This window comes from Nicotiana tabacum, chromosome 17, assembly GCF_000715075.1.
Source record: "Nicotiana tabacum cultivar K326 chromosome 17, ASM71507v2, whole genome shotgun sequence".
In the NCBI taxonomy this organism is placed as follows: domain Eukaryota; kingdom Viridiplantae; phylum Streptophyta; class Magnoliopsida; order Solanales; family Solanaceae; genus Nicotiana; species Nicotiana tabacum.
The window spans coordinates 53,360,463-53,374,336 of NC_134096.1; the positions used below are offsets into that span (position 1 = coordinate 53,360,463).

Genomic DNA, 13,874 nt, shown 5'->3' on the forward strand with positions numbered 1-13,874 from the left:
TTGTGTTTACTGTTTATTTTATGTATTTAACATCACCTCAAAATGAAAAAAACAATCACGGGCATTATTGGAAAAAGGAAAAATCAACATACAAATTTTACTTTATTGATTCCGCTTTAATAAAATTATGGGTCCCCCACTGATTTTCAAGGCGTGTCTAGTTGTTGTACATATATAAGTATTATTATTTGTTAGAAATTATATACTATTATTTACACAGATAAATTAAAGCAAACTTTTGTGAGACAGTATTAGATGACACCTAGCGTTCCGACTCTGACCACAAGCCACACGGTTTTCTAAATTAAGCACTTTTCAAGGTGGTGTTGAATCAGGCTGTATATTCATACTACGCAGCTTTTTGTTGGTATATATATATGTGCATATGTCATTCGTCTTCCCTTAAAGACTAAGGTATAATATCCATAAATTAGAGGCCATTCACTCATCTCCTTCTGACTAAGTACATATTTTTTCAATTATGCGCTACTTCAAGTTACTCGGACAGAGCAAAGCTCAAGATTCAGACAAACCCAAGTCCGATAACACTCTGTTAACTGCTAACGATATTCCGGCAGAATTCCTCTGTCATGCAATTTTTGCTGGAGGTACATCTCTCTCTCTCTAGAATGACATATTTCTGTTGTTGGAAACTCTTGAACTTTAACTTTAGTAACAAGGTCTTATAGCTACAGGAATATCGTAACTTGTTTAAGATCAGAGGTCTGAAAAATAATTTCATGTGTCAAAATTACAGTCTTTTTTTTATTGATTCTGTGCCAAGTTAGAAACAACGGTTAGTATCTTTTTAACCGTTGTAGTAGTTGATGTGGTTTTAAAAAATTGCAGATAAATTCCATGATTTAGAAGCTGCATATGGTCGAGTAGAAGGAGTTGTAAAAACAGCAACTGGATACAGTGGAGGAACTACAAGGAAACCTTCTTACAGAGAGGTCTCTAAAGGAACAACAGGTCATACTGAAGCAGTGAAGATCACATATGACAAGAGAGTCGTTTCTTACACATCTCTTTGTGATTTTTTCTGGGAAATTCATGATCCAACCAATAAACATTTCCTTGTCAGTATCTCATCTCCTCTACTCTTAACTTTCTCTCTGATTCCATTTATTCGACACACTTCACTTTTTAATTTATTCTTAAAAAATGAAATTCGTTAAGTCCAAAATCCCCATTATACACTTAACGACATGCTCTCATATATAATTATAGAAATTGACGATATATTTAGGATCATAAGTTCTAAAAATAATTTTGGTATGTGCCCAAAATCTTTCTTTATTTATGAGAAAAGCATAGTACCCAGTCTAACCCGTTATATTATTATAAAATGAAAGAGAGGAAAGTAGAAGTTTAAATTTATATGTGAGGCATGTACTATTATGCAGAATTTCGGGTTAAGTACGCACTTGAGATCAGCAATATTCTGTTCAACAGAAGAAGAGAGGAAACAAGCACAGGAGTCAAAGATAAGGCGGCAAATGAAGCTTAATAGGAGGATTCTTACAAAGATTACTCCATTCTCGAAAGAAATTAAATATGAATTCTTTCTTGCCGAAAACCAACATCAGAAATATTATCTGCAGAAGTATTACAAGCTTTGTGGGAATTTGAGCCTACGGAGCACTCAACAATTTGTGGATTCCTACATTGCTTGCAAACTCAACGGGTATGTTTTCAAATAAAAGGCAGCATTCTTGTCTTTCTTCAATTCCCTTTTTTGTGTATCTTGTGCTCCTTATACTATCATCAAATTTTGCTTTCCGTAAATTTTTGACAAAAGATTTAGGACCCATGAAAAAGCTCCTCATTTGACCAAATTAATTTTGAAAAATTGTAGTTAGTCGGTATGTAGACTCTAACAATGAACATATTACCGTACACAAATAAAGTTTTAGTTTTGAACAATGGCAGTGTATTTCATATCATAAAATTAAGTCAACCTAATAAAATAGGTATCTCTTACAAAATATGATAATTAATAACCTGTTATGAACCATTTAAAGGTACTGATAATATCAACATTATTTACAATGTTAGTGTTAAAACTTCAATACTCTTCGATATCCACTAATATTTTTCAATTATTGTCTACATTTTTTCAAGTTCCTACTTGGTTTGAAGACACATGTTATAATTTAAAATTAAAGGCTAAGATTTAATTGACTATTAGCAAGACTCTAACCACGGTTAGATAATTAATTCCTTCTATATCTTCTCTCAAATATTTTTATAATCTCACAATTCTAGCTTCTCATTATCTCTTTCCTAAATATATTTATTTTAAACAATGACTTTAGTTTATCGATCTTTTTTTGTACAAAGTTTGTTAATCTCATGTAGTGTGCACCTTACTTTAAACGTAGACTATAATTACCCAAAAGGATTTCGAATGCAATGATTATAATTATTAATCTCAAAACAAAATTTTCATCCAAAATGAATTTACTTTATTAAGGTCCAAAAAAGTTTGCAAAACTACTACTCCTTCCGTTTCAATTTATGTGAACTCATTTGACCAAGCACGAAGTTTTAAGAAAAGAAAAAAGAATTTTGAACTTATAGTGTAAAATGAGACACATATATTTTATGTGGCTATAAATCATTGCATAAATGTAAATTCTTTCCAAATGAGTAAAAAAAGTTATTCTTTTTGGCACGGACTATAGATTCATATAAATTGAAACAGGGGAGTATTATTTTTAAGAAAAAGAAACGATGAGAAATGTGATATGATTGGAGTTCGCCACCAGCTAAGTCTTTTCATATTTGAAGCGATTTTATCACAACTTGTGAATTTTCCCAAATTTGTTTCACGTTCTCATGGGAGGAAAATCTTGATGTGCATGGAACTAACTTTTCAATATTTATTTTAATATTCTTTTGAGGTCAAATTAATGGTCTAAACTACTACAGGAAGAAAAGAAAGTTTGTAACATATTTAGGAAATTAAAGAGATAATTTTGAAACTAGAATTGTGGGGCTGCCAAAAAATTTATGAGCAAAAATATGGAAGAAATTAATGATTATAACCATGATTAGGGTTCTTGCTTTAATCAATTAAATCTTAGCCTTTTATTTTAAATTTGACATGTGTCTCCGATCCAACTCGACGAAAAGTAGACACCGAAAAAAGGAGAGTCCGTAATTTCTCGCCAGCAAGTCTAGACGTACGATTTCAAAATCTTTTCTTCGTATTCCAATAATATTTATATAAATATAGATTTGAAAAACTAGTAACACAATTTTATATTAGGTATGTATGTATATATGTTTAAAAAGCATCAAGTGTAAATGTGCAATGCTGACACGTATACATGCAATTTTGGTTTATGTCTGCCGTCCTGTTTACGATTCAATGAATGTGCAGAGTATTGGCTTTGGATGGGGAACTCATCTTGGACAAGTTACCACAATTAGCGACGACTTGTCTGTTACCCAAGCAATGCAGATCAACTTGTGATGAAATTATACAAGATTTAAAGACAAGTTTAATCAGCCATACTTCTTAATTAGCGACTTCATTATTTTCTTTTTCATTCTATATATATCTTATACGAGAAACCAATTGAAATTTCATAATGGAATATATAGCAGTGTACAAATTTCAAAGCATCTAGCTAACATATTATCTATCAACTGTTCCGGCAAATTGAGGTTTACATTTTTCTTCATTGTCTGGTTTTGACTTAAGGTTTCATATTTTGGGGATATGCTAGCAATTGTGTTAGTATTTATTTATTTATTATTATTTTTTTGCAATTCTGTTAGTAAATTATCAAGGAGCATGAAATTCTTTTGCAAATTTACCAACAGAACTGATATACGCGCAATTTTGCCAACAGATTGTCAATCAATTGGTAAATGGTAATTTCCCTATGGAGACGAATCAACTGACAGAAGTTAACTAATGGGATTATGGAATCCGTTGCCAAATTTACCAACAGATTTCATTTGCGCATTCAAATGAGTTCTATTTTTAATAATTCGTACCTATAAACGTTGGAGTATGTGAAGATCTTTTTTCCGTAATATTTACAAAATGACTTCTCTTGGTAATCCATACCAAGGAATATTGGAGAATACAAAAAAAATGATTCAACTTTCTTCGCAATATTTACCAATGGGGATGTGTTTTATATGTGGTAATTTTTTTGTTGGTAATTAATCCGCTGGCATCGTTGCTAAATTACATTGTTACATTTTACCCGGGATACTTACAAATGGAATTCATCAGTTGGTAAAGTTTGATTAGAAAAAAAAAGTTTGTAATCCTCTATTAAATTTTTGGTAAAAAGATTTTGTTCTAATTCTTTGATTATCCGTCAGTAATTTATCAACGAAAATTATGGTTTGTAAAATATGTTGGTAATTCCATTTTTTTTTTTTTGGTAATGCTACACCTATGAAACCATTGAACAAACTAGTTAAACACAAAGCATATTTATGTACAAATAAGGAGTGAAAGAACAACATGAAAATGAAGGGTTGTCATAACAGCATCCAGTAGCATCACAACCTTTTTTATTTAGGTAAAAGGGGCCAACAACATAGGCTTATAATTCCCTTAGTACAAGCAACAGTAATTAATAAAGGCTTTTACTTTTGCACACATAAGTATTTTAACAACTGGGAACGGCAACTCCACAGGCGTTAGCAACCCTTCTAGCATTAGGACTATTGACATATTGTCTCAGGCTGGGATCCTTCATGTATCCACACAGACAAGGCTGTTGCTCCCTCATTTTGCTGCAACATGCCGAAGATGGTGCCTGTGACGACGTCACCGCCCCCACACACTCACTTAGCTGCGAGGCACTACATGTAACTGCCTCGCTCGCCTGAAATTCCCCTTGGAGAACCAACGTTAAGACCAAGAACATTGCAAGAAAAGTAGAAGTCTTCATCTTCACAAGGTCTTGATAAATTAATCTGAGCTATATATATATTTAGTTATTGAGTAGAAAGAGTATAATAAGAAAAGTGCAGTGAAGAACTTGTAAAAAGTGGTGCCTCAATTTATAGATAGTGTGGGCCAATTACTTGTTTGAATTGACTTAGACAAGCCCATGCTAAGGAAAGAAAAGGGCCTACATTGTAGTGAAAATACCATATAAGAGGATGTCATTCTTATTAATTATAGGAAGATGGTTTGTAGTTTGGCGCTGCTGGGAGTAGTCTGCTGGTAGCTAGTATATTGATTGGTGGCAGACGGTGTAAACATAAGGCTACAACTTTTGCCGAGTAAGACGTCTTAATTAGTTTTCAGTATAAGTATTAAACTCAAAATAACTTAAATGTAGAAGAAAAACAAATTACTACGTCCTACTCTATTAAGTCACTTAAAAAGGTAATTAGTAGAAAATGGATTAGTAACTTAAAAGACCAAATTACTAGCTAACAAGTTATAATGCAATAATAGTGTAACAACTTTTTTAACCTCTTAAAAGCCTGGTCATGAAACCGGCTAAAGTACTCGTGTTACTCTTTTCATGCTGCGACTTAATAATTTCTTTTTTTTATTTATAGAATAAGATATACTTATATTAAGAACTTAAACATTGTCAGAAATATTACAACACATAGAAATGCCTTCTAAGGTATTCTTGCTGGAATAGTTAATGATTTATATAGGAGAGAAGGAAGTGTTAATTTAATTAAAGTGACTATTGGAAGTGTATTTTTGAATAGGTGTGTCTATTCCTAATAGATATATTTGTTTACCCGTAAAATAGTAAAGTTGAATTTATACGTGGTTTATAGACACGCGAATCGATTTGATCCCAAAATGATAAATAGATTAAATAAAATGCAAGACTTAGCATTGAAATCGAGATGATTAAACACACGTCTCTCCGCATTTAATGCCCCGAACACGCGTCATCCCACAATTCAGAAATACTTTCGCCGGTTCCCGAGGTAATCATGGCCACGATTTTAGCTGCATATTCCTTTACTTATACGCTTTAATCTTCTTCTCTTACACTTCATAATTTTTCGAACTCTAGCAAACTTTCTTTACTTAACTCACTCTTGCTTTTAACCTCCTTCCGAGAAACCCTTACTTCCTTCTACTAACTATGACATCCTCTTCCAGAAACTCTACTTCCTCAAAGAACAAATAAAAGCACTGATGATGTTGCTCCTCCTACGATGAGCACCATTATCCCCAAAAAGCTTACTACTATCACACCTCTTTTTTTCCGAGGGGATAGGGAATTTTTCCAATTAAAGTGACATTATTCGAAATGAGATTATTATATTGATTAGAGTCGCCACTTGGGATAATTTTATGGTGTCCCAAGTCACCGGTTTATTTTAAATCCAAAATCGAGGAAATTTGACTCTATTTAAAGTCTGCGAAACAAGAAGACCGGGTAAGGAATTATGTTAATCCGGAAGAAGGTGTAAGGCATTCCCGAGTTTCGTGGTTTTAGCACGGTCACTTTAATCATACCTGGCTTAATTAGATTGTTTAATTACTCGTTTTAGAACATATGTACTTTTACCTTTTTACCGCTTTTAGTTATACCTTTTTTATGGATTTATCTTTGAAACGGATCACATATGTGTTAACCCGTTTTATTCTGCGCGCTAAAAATCATGTCACGCGTACTTGTACACAATTTATCACGCTTTATTAGTTGTTAGGATTGTTCGGCCAAAATCGCGCAGACGCGTACTTTGATTTATTTGTGAAAATCATAATCATGTCACGCGAACGTGTACACAATTACGATAGTAGATTAAATGCGCGCCTAAAAAGCATTTCTATGAATATTCATTTTTTAAATCGTAATCGTGTCACGCGAACGTGCACATAATCATGGTGATTTGATTAATTAAGAATGTGCCTAAAAGCATACTAATATATCCATGATCTGTATTTGGTTAGGGGGCAACGAATTTTATTTATTAGATACAACTGGGCCAGCATATGGATATTTATTCAAGGGATTGGGCTTGACAATATTTCAGCTTATTGGCCCAATTTGTCTATTCACTAATCTTTTAAGAAAAAGAGAAAAGATTGAAAGAAAACACACAAATACCCACGCTCTAAACCATGTGAATTCTCATATCTAATTTATGAAAAAAAATTCAATATACTACTTATCATTCTCTTTGGCAGTGAGAAAACAATTTTAGCAATATTAGGAACCAAATTAAATTTCAATAGATATAAAAAAAAACTATGAAGGAAAATGGTCAGAACTAAATGAATCAAGATATCCTTGACCAGAGTTTCACCTAAAGCAAATCTTGAAATTTCTTATAAATTAAAACTCATATGGAAAACAGATTTTATAACTTTGTATAATACTCCAAATTTCTAATGACTTCATCAAGAACTTTAACCCAGAAGAATTAGAAGACAATGGGCCAATATCATGCTTAATATCACATAACAACACATGGAGTTAAACTTGAAATAAGAGAGGGATATGAGTAGGAACCTCTGGTGCAAGTCTTCTTTATTAAACAAGAGAATAATCCAACAGTTATAAATGAATATGATGTCGCTAACTCGACTTAGAATACTCCAAATCAGCGACAGAAACCGCGAATATCCGACGGAACCAACGAACCTGCTACCTCATATAGGAACTCGACTACCAGATTTTTCAAAACTCGGATCTCTCAACCAAATCGCATTTTTGTTGCTCAGCCTCGAATTGATTTCAAACTTTAAGAACGACCTTGGAGGCCCTTTGTTCTATGGTGTTAATAGTGGGAAAATAAGTGGAATCCTCTGTTCTAAAGTGTTGTCTCTCACTGTCCTTTCATCCACTCTCTGTATTTTTCCGTCTCTGTTTTGCCCCCTCCCATTTTTGTGTAGAAAAAACTCCTCCGTTGTGTGTTGTGTGTCTAAGATATATAGGTGTAGGTATAAGGATTAATGGGTGGCAAGGAAAAAAAGTGTGTATGTACATGTGAGTTTTGAGGGAGAGCGTCTAAGTTTGTTACAAAATATAAGGAAGAATCTTGCCACATGAAAATGCTCATTGACTCTTGCTTTAATTAATTTTTTTTTCTTTTAAGAGTGTAAAATAAAAATACTAGCTAAATATTTTAAAATCAAGAACATATAATTTTTTTGTGATTTTTAATTTTCTTAAATAAAATCTATAAAGGTGAAATAAAGCTAAAATATCAAGATTAAACTTAAAAGATATTTAAATGCTAAAAAGAGTTAAATATGGTCAAAAATTATGTGCTCATAACTACGACTAAGGATTTCAATGAGAAGTTCCCTTTTGCTAACTCCCGCACATGGGTTGTTGGTGTATACCCTTCTTCCATCCTTCATTCTAGCACCCCTGCTGTGAAGGAAAACTGTGGTTGCCATGATTTGAACATTATCGCTCCCGAGCTAGCAAAGTGGGTAACCTTTCCCAAGAAGGGGCTTTCGTATGTTTACACGTACCCCTTCACTTTGGGCCCGCGATCACTCGACACTCGCACTCGTCACTCGCACTCAGTAGGTACATGCGCTCACTGGGGGTGTGTACAAACTCTGGAGGGGCTCCTTTAGTCCAAGCGCTATAATAAGCCAATCATGGCATAAATCAATAACATCTGATGCGGCGTGCAACCCGCTTCAATCATAAATCAATAATACTTGTTGCGGCGTGCAACTCGATCCCATCAATAACCTCACAATCAGACCCTCAGCCTCGCTCAGTCATCAATCCCTCCAGTCTCTTGGGCTCATAATGTCATGAAAAATCTGCCCAAAAATAATTATGTGATGTATAAATAAATGGTAACAGAGACTGAGATATGATATGCATATGAATGCGTGATCGTGGCCAAACCTACACCACTATATAGTAGCAAGGAGTGGTCGATGCAGTTTTACCCGATGAGGTCGGGATCGATTTCCACAGGGAGTTAATTTGGTTTGGAGTCGGGTATCTAACTAATCTAGATATGCGTGTTGTTTCTAATTGCACTTTCAAATATTGTTGTGATTGATTCTATTCTAATTTTTATACTATTGTATGCCAAGTGTAAGCTAAGTACAATATTTTTGGTGAAAGTTTTCAAAAGGAACTAGGGTAGTGACTTCCGCCTAGGTGAGTATCTAATGGGTGTCAAGAATTTAGGAAAAGCTTGTTAGGATTGGGGTCGTGATATAACCATCACACATAAATGCTCACTCTATACCTCTCGGTAGTTTGAGTGACTTTGCCTGATTTGGCTTCCTCAAGCACAAATGGACGTTCGTACAATCCAAATGAAATTGGCTCAAGTCGGGTATTACTATCTCTAGGTTTAACCATTTAATCGGGGCTATCAATCTCTTGAGTTCACCCCAATTCCTTGTTAGCCTAATTTTCCTAGACTTAGTCTCTCTTTCTCAAGAAGAGCCTAAGTAAGGCATGAATCGGTGTTTGCAACCACTAATTCTACAATTTTTGCATGAATTAGGCTAAATATCACTAACCCATAAATAATTAAGCCCTAAAATTCAAGACCCATTAAATACTCACACTAGGATTGGGTCACCACCCTAGCTATGGGATCTAGCTACTCATGAATACAGCAAAAATCAAAGGTGAAGATGAAATATAAGCCATAATATTAAAGTACAAGATGAAAAACTAAGGTTTGAAGGTAAATCTATTATAAAATTGCCCAAAAGGGGAAAAACCAGTCGTTCACGTACTCTGCTCTACAGAACTTGACCTAAAAATGTCAAAAAGATCTATTTATACACAGATAAAATTTTCAGACAAAAATGCCCCTGCGGAGGATTCGGGGACGCGTAATTCTGACCGCGTCCGTGCTTGAGCTTTCGCGGCCGCATAATAATAAGCGCGGTCCGCGTTTCTTCAATACTGGGCTTGGACTGGACTAGGTTTCGCGGACATCGTAAATACATTCGCGTCCATGTTAGCTTCAATCGCGGCCACGTATTATGTTCGCGGACCGCGTTCTTCAGTTAGTTTTCACTTGCCAAGTCTCTGAACATTTTATCACGCTCCCAGCGGAATTTCCACCGCGTCCACGTCTGATAACTTTTAGGCCGCATAATGTAGACGAGGGTCGTGTTCTTTGTTTGAGCCAAGATTTCAAGGCCTTTGAACCTCGATCCTTGCTATCAGCGTAATTTCCTTCGCGGCCGCGCCACTGGTTTTGCGGCCATGCTTTTGTAGCACGGTCATCAGTGGTGTTTTCTCTGGATTGCAGCTTCTCTGAACCTCTATCTCGCCGACCGCGGAATATTATCCGCTCAGCGGTGAACCCTATATGGCCGCGCTTTTCCATTACGGTCCGCGGTTCAATTTCTGCCTTTGGCTTGTGCAAGTTTTACTCCTTATGAGCTTATTTTGGCTTCTTTGCCTCATTTTGACCAAACCCTGCAAGCAAGCACATTATGTTAGTTTTCAGGACTACCTTTAGCATTTTGTTTTTTTACCCAAAACCTAAGCAAAAGAGAGCAAATAATAGGCTAAAATCCCTAGTTGTCAATGAGCATGACTGAGTATGTAATTGCAATGTAAGCAAATAACTCAACAACAGAAATAACTTCAATGGGTCTCAATAGAATAAGCATGTAGCCTAGACATGGTTTCTAACATGTATAACAACTCAATAACTCTAGTACGTAGATATTTCATGGTTACAGATAAGGTCAGGTAACTACATTGTACCACAAAAACAACGGAGTTACAATTCACACGGTGCACGCCCACATGCCCGTGACCTAGCATGTGTGTCACCTAAACACCAAACACATAATAGGTACATTCAGGGTTCATACCCTCAGCACCAAGTTTAGAAGTGTTACTTACCTTGAACAAGACAAATCCAATGCCGAGCAAGCCAAATGATGCCCCAAAAATTCCATATCGCACGTACCGACCTTCGAACGGCTCGAAACTAGCCAAAAGAAACTCAAATACATCAAAGAATGCCAAAGGAAGCAAACCCAGTCGATAAAGGTAGAATCTTTAATCAAAAGCCCAAAATTGGCCAAAAGGTCAAACCCAGGCCTTCGCCTCGGAACCCAACAAAACTCGTAAAATCTGATAACCCATTCAATTACGAGTCCAATCATACTAGTTTCGCTCCAATCCGACTTCGAATCGATGTTCAAAACTCAAGAATTCGCTCTATGAAACTTTAGCCAAAATCCCCCAATTTCTTTTTTGGAACCCTCAATCAAATGCCGAAAACGAAGATAGATTCATGATATAAAATCGAAAATGAGTAGAGAACACTTACTCCAATCCACATAGTGAAAACGGCTTCAAGAATTGCCTCAATCCGAGCTCCATAGCTCCAAAAATGCAAAAATGGCTGAAACCTCCGAAATAGAGTGTGTTATAATTACCGGGCGAATTAATGAACCATGATTGCGAAAATACCATCACAATCGCGAAGAAGAAAATTCCACTGCCTAGAAAATATACCTTATGCGATCGCAAATAAAGCCCCGCTAACGCGAAGAACAAACCACACTACCTCCTAACAATAAACTATGCAATTGGAAATGCACCCATGCGAACGTGAAGCACACAGACGACCAAGCTTTGCGAACACGTCCAATATTAGGCGAACGCATTGAAGTAGCTTCCAACTCCCACTCTCAGCTCAGCCCTACACGAACTTGACATCTATTTTGCGAACGCGTACAGTCTTTAATACCAAGCTATGCGATCGCGTCTAACCAATCGCGACCGTGAATAAGAAACAACCCAACTCCATATTTCCCTCTACGCAATCGTATCTACTAATCCTCCATCGCGAAGAATAATCCATGCACCAAAAACCAGATGTAACGACTCGGCCGATCATTTTGAGAGTAATAGCCCAAATCCCCTATTAACGGCTTCCCCATATATTTTCTGCTTATGTGACTTGTCGGGAGGTCTTGTTTTTGGTTTTAGAGTGATTTGGGACACTTAGTCCCTAAAACGGAAGCATAAGTCTTAGGATTTTGACCGTAGTCGGAACTGTGTGAAGACGACTTCGGAATGGAGTTCTGTCAATTCTGTTAGCTCCGTTGGGTGATTTTGGACTTAGGGGAGTGTTCAGATTGTGTTTTGGAGGTCTGTAGCTGATTTAGGCTTGAAATGGCGAAAGTCAAATTTTTAGAGATTTTGACAAGTAGTGAATTTTTTGATATCGGGGTCGGAATTCGATTTCGAAATTGGAGTAGGTTTGTAATGTCGAATAAGACTTGTGTGAAAATTTGAGGTCAATCGGACGTGATTTGATAGGTTTCAGCATCAGTTTTAGATGCTTGAAGTTTCAAAGTTTATTAAGTTTGAATTGGAGGGTGATTCGTGTTTTTAGCATTGTTTGATATGATTTGAGGGCTCGACTAAATACGTATGGTGATTTAGGACTAGTTGGTATATTTGGTTGAGGTCCCGGGGGCCTCGGGTGTGTTTCAGATTCTTAATGGATTGAGTTTTGGACTTATGCAATTGCTGAAGTTATCTGAGTTCTGGTGTTTTCGCACCTACGGTGGGGAGACCGCAGGTGCGGGATCGTACGTGCGGAGTGAAGGGCGTAGGTGAGCTTTTGGTCAAGAAGGTATGTGAGCGCAAGTGCGAGAAGGGAGCCACATATGTGCATCCACATATGCGGAGTGATGGTCGCAGGAGCGGTATGGGCGGCCTGGGCAAGGGTCGCAGATGCGGAAGTCAAACCGCAGGGGCGGGATCGCAGGTGTGGCCCAAAGCTCGCAGATGCGGTCCCAGCCATTTAAGTCATTTTTGCACCTGTGATGGTTTTCCCGTAGGTGCAGTACCGTAGGTGCGGTTGAAGGCTCGCAGAAGCGAGTTTACTAGGCAGATAATAGGATTTCGAGGGTTGATTTCCCATTTCGATTTTGGGAGTTTGAGAGCTCGGTGTGAAGTGATTTTTTGAGAATTCTTCAAGGAGATTGTTGGGGTAAGTGGTTCTAAATCGGATTGGATTATATTTCATGAATCTATTGCTATTTTCATCTTCTAATTAGGGATTTGAGTTGGAAATTTGGGGGATAATAGTAAAAACTTCATAAGCTATAATTTCAAGTTTTGGAAGGCGATTTGAGGTCGGATTCGAGTAATTTATGTATGGTTAGACTCGTGAGTGAATGGGTGTTCGTATTTTGTGACTTTTACCCGATCCCGAGACGTGGGTCCGGGGAGACTTTTTGGGGCGATTTTCTAATTTCTCGCTTTACCTTTGATTTCATTAACTAGATTAGTTTCTTATAGTTATATGTATGATATGTAATTGATTTTGGTTAGATTTGGGCCATTCAGAGTTAGATATTTGTAAAAAAGGCATTGTTACTGATTGATTGATCTTGGTTTGAGGTAAGTGGCTTGCCTAACCTTGTGTGGGGGAGATCCCTTAAGATTTGGTACTATTGTGATTTGTGAGCGCCGTGTACTTGAGGTGATGAGTATGTACACATGCTATTTGTTAAAATATCCGATTTATTTTACTGAGTAGCGACTTGTTTCCTTTAATTTGAGTTATACCATTTAAATGAGTATTAGTCTATTTTTTATTCTTAATTGAGTTATCCCAATATGCGTAGTTATCCTGTTTAGTCTAATATCGCATGTCTACATGCTTTAACTGCTTATTTTAACTTTGTGAGGCATGCCTAGTTGATTTCCTATTTTTTCTTGTTCTTTATTAGTTTTAACTGTAAAATTCTTGCTGTTAATTATGGTATTTATCAGTTGAGCTGTGTGTTTACTTTTGAGACTACGAGGTGGTTCCTCAGGAGTTCTCCTTGTATATTTACTTTTGAGACTACAAGGCGGTTCCTAGGGAGTTCTCCCTGTATATTTACTTTTGAGACTACAAAGCGGTTTTTCGGGAGTTCTCCCTGCACA

At 36.3% G+C, this 13,874-nt stretch overlaps 1 protein-coding gene across 1 annotated transcript; it reads left to right on the top strand.

Annotated features, from left to right (window-relative positions):
• The first annotated feature begins 390 nt into the window (after positions 1-390).
• On the top strand, positions 391-3,731 carry LOC107763189 (uncharacterized). Its single transcript, XM_075234316.1, has 4 exons — positions 391-608; positions 850-1,079; positions 1,407-1,687; positions 3,389-3,731. The coding sequence occupies exons 1-4, from the start codon at positions 482-484 to the stop codon at positions 3,528-3,530; spliced, it is 780 nt and encodes a 259-aa protein (XP_075090417.1). The 5' UTR covers positions 391-481; the 3' UTR covers positions 3,531-3,731.
• The last annotated feature ends 10,143 nt before the right edge of the window (positions 3,732-13,874 follow it).

Bases quoted from the DNA above. Each gene is read 5' to 3' on its own strand.
- LOC107763189 (XM_075234316.1), top strand. From the start codon at position 482: ATGCGCTACTTCAAGTTACTCGGACAGAGCAAAGCTCAAGATTCAGAC. The intron at 609-849 runs GTACATCTCTCT...AAAAAATTGCAG, and splicing joins TCATGCAATTTTTGCTGGAG to ATAAATTCCATGATTTAGAA. The intron at 1,080-1,406 runs GTCAGTATCTCA...ACTATTATGCAG, and splicing joins CAACCAATAAACATTTCCTT to AATTTCGGGTTAAGTACGCA.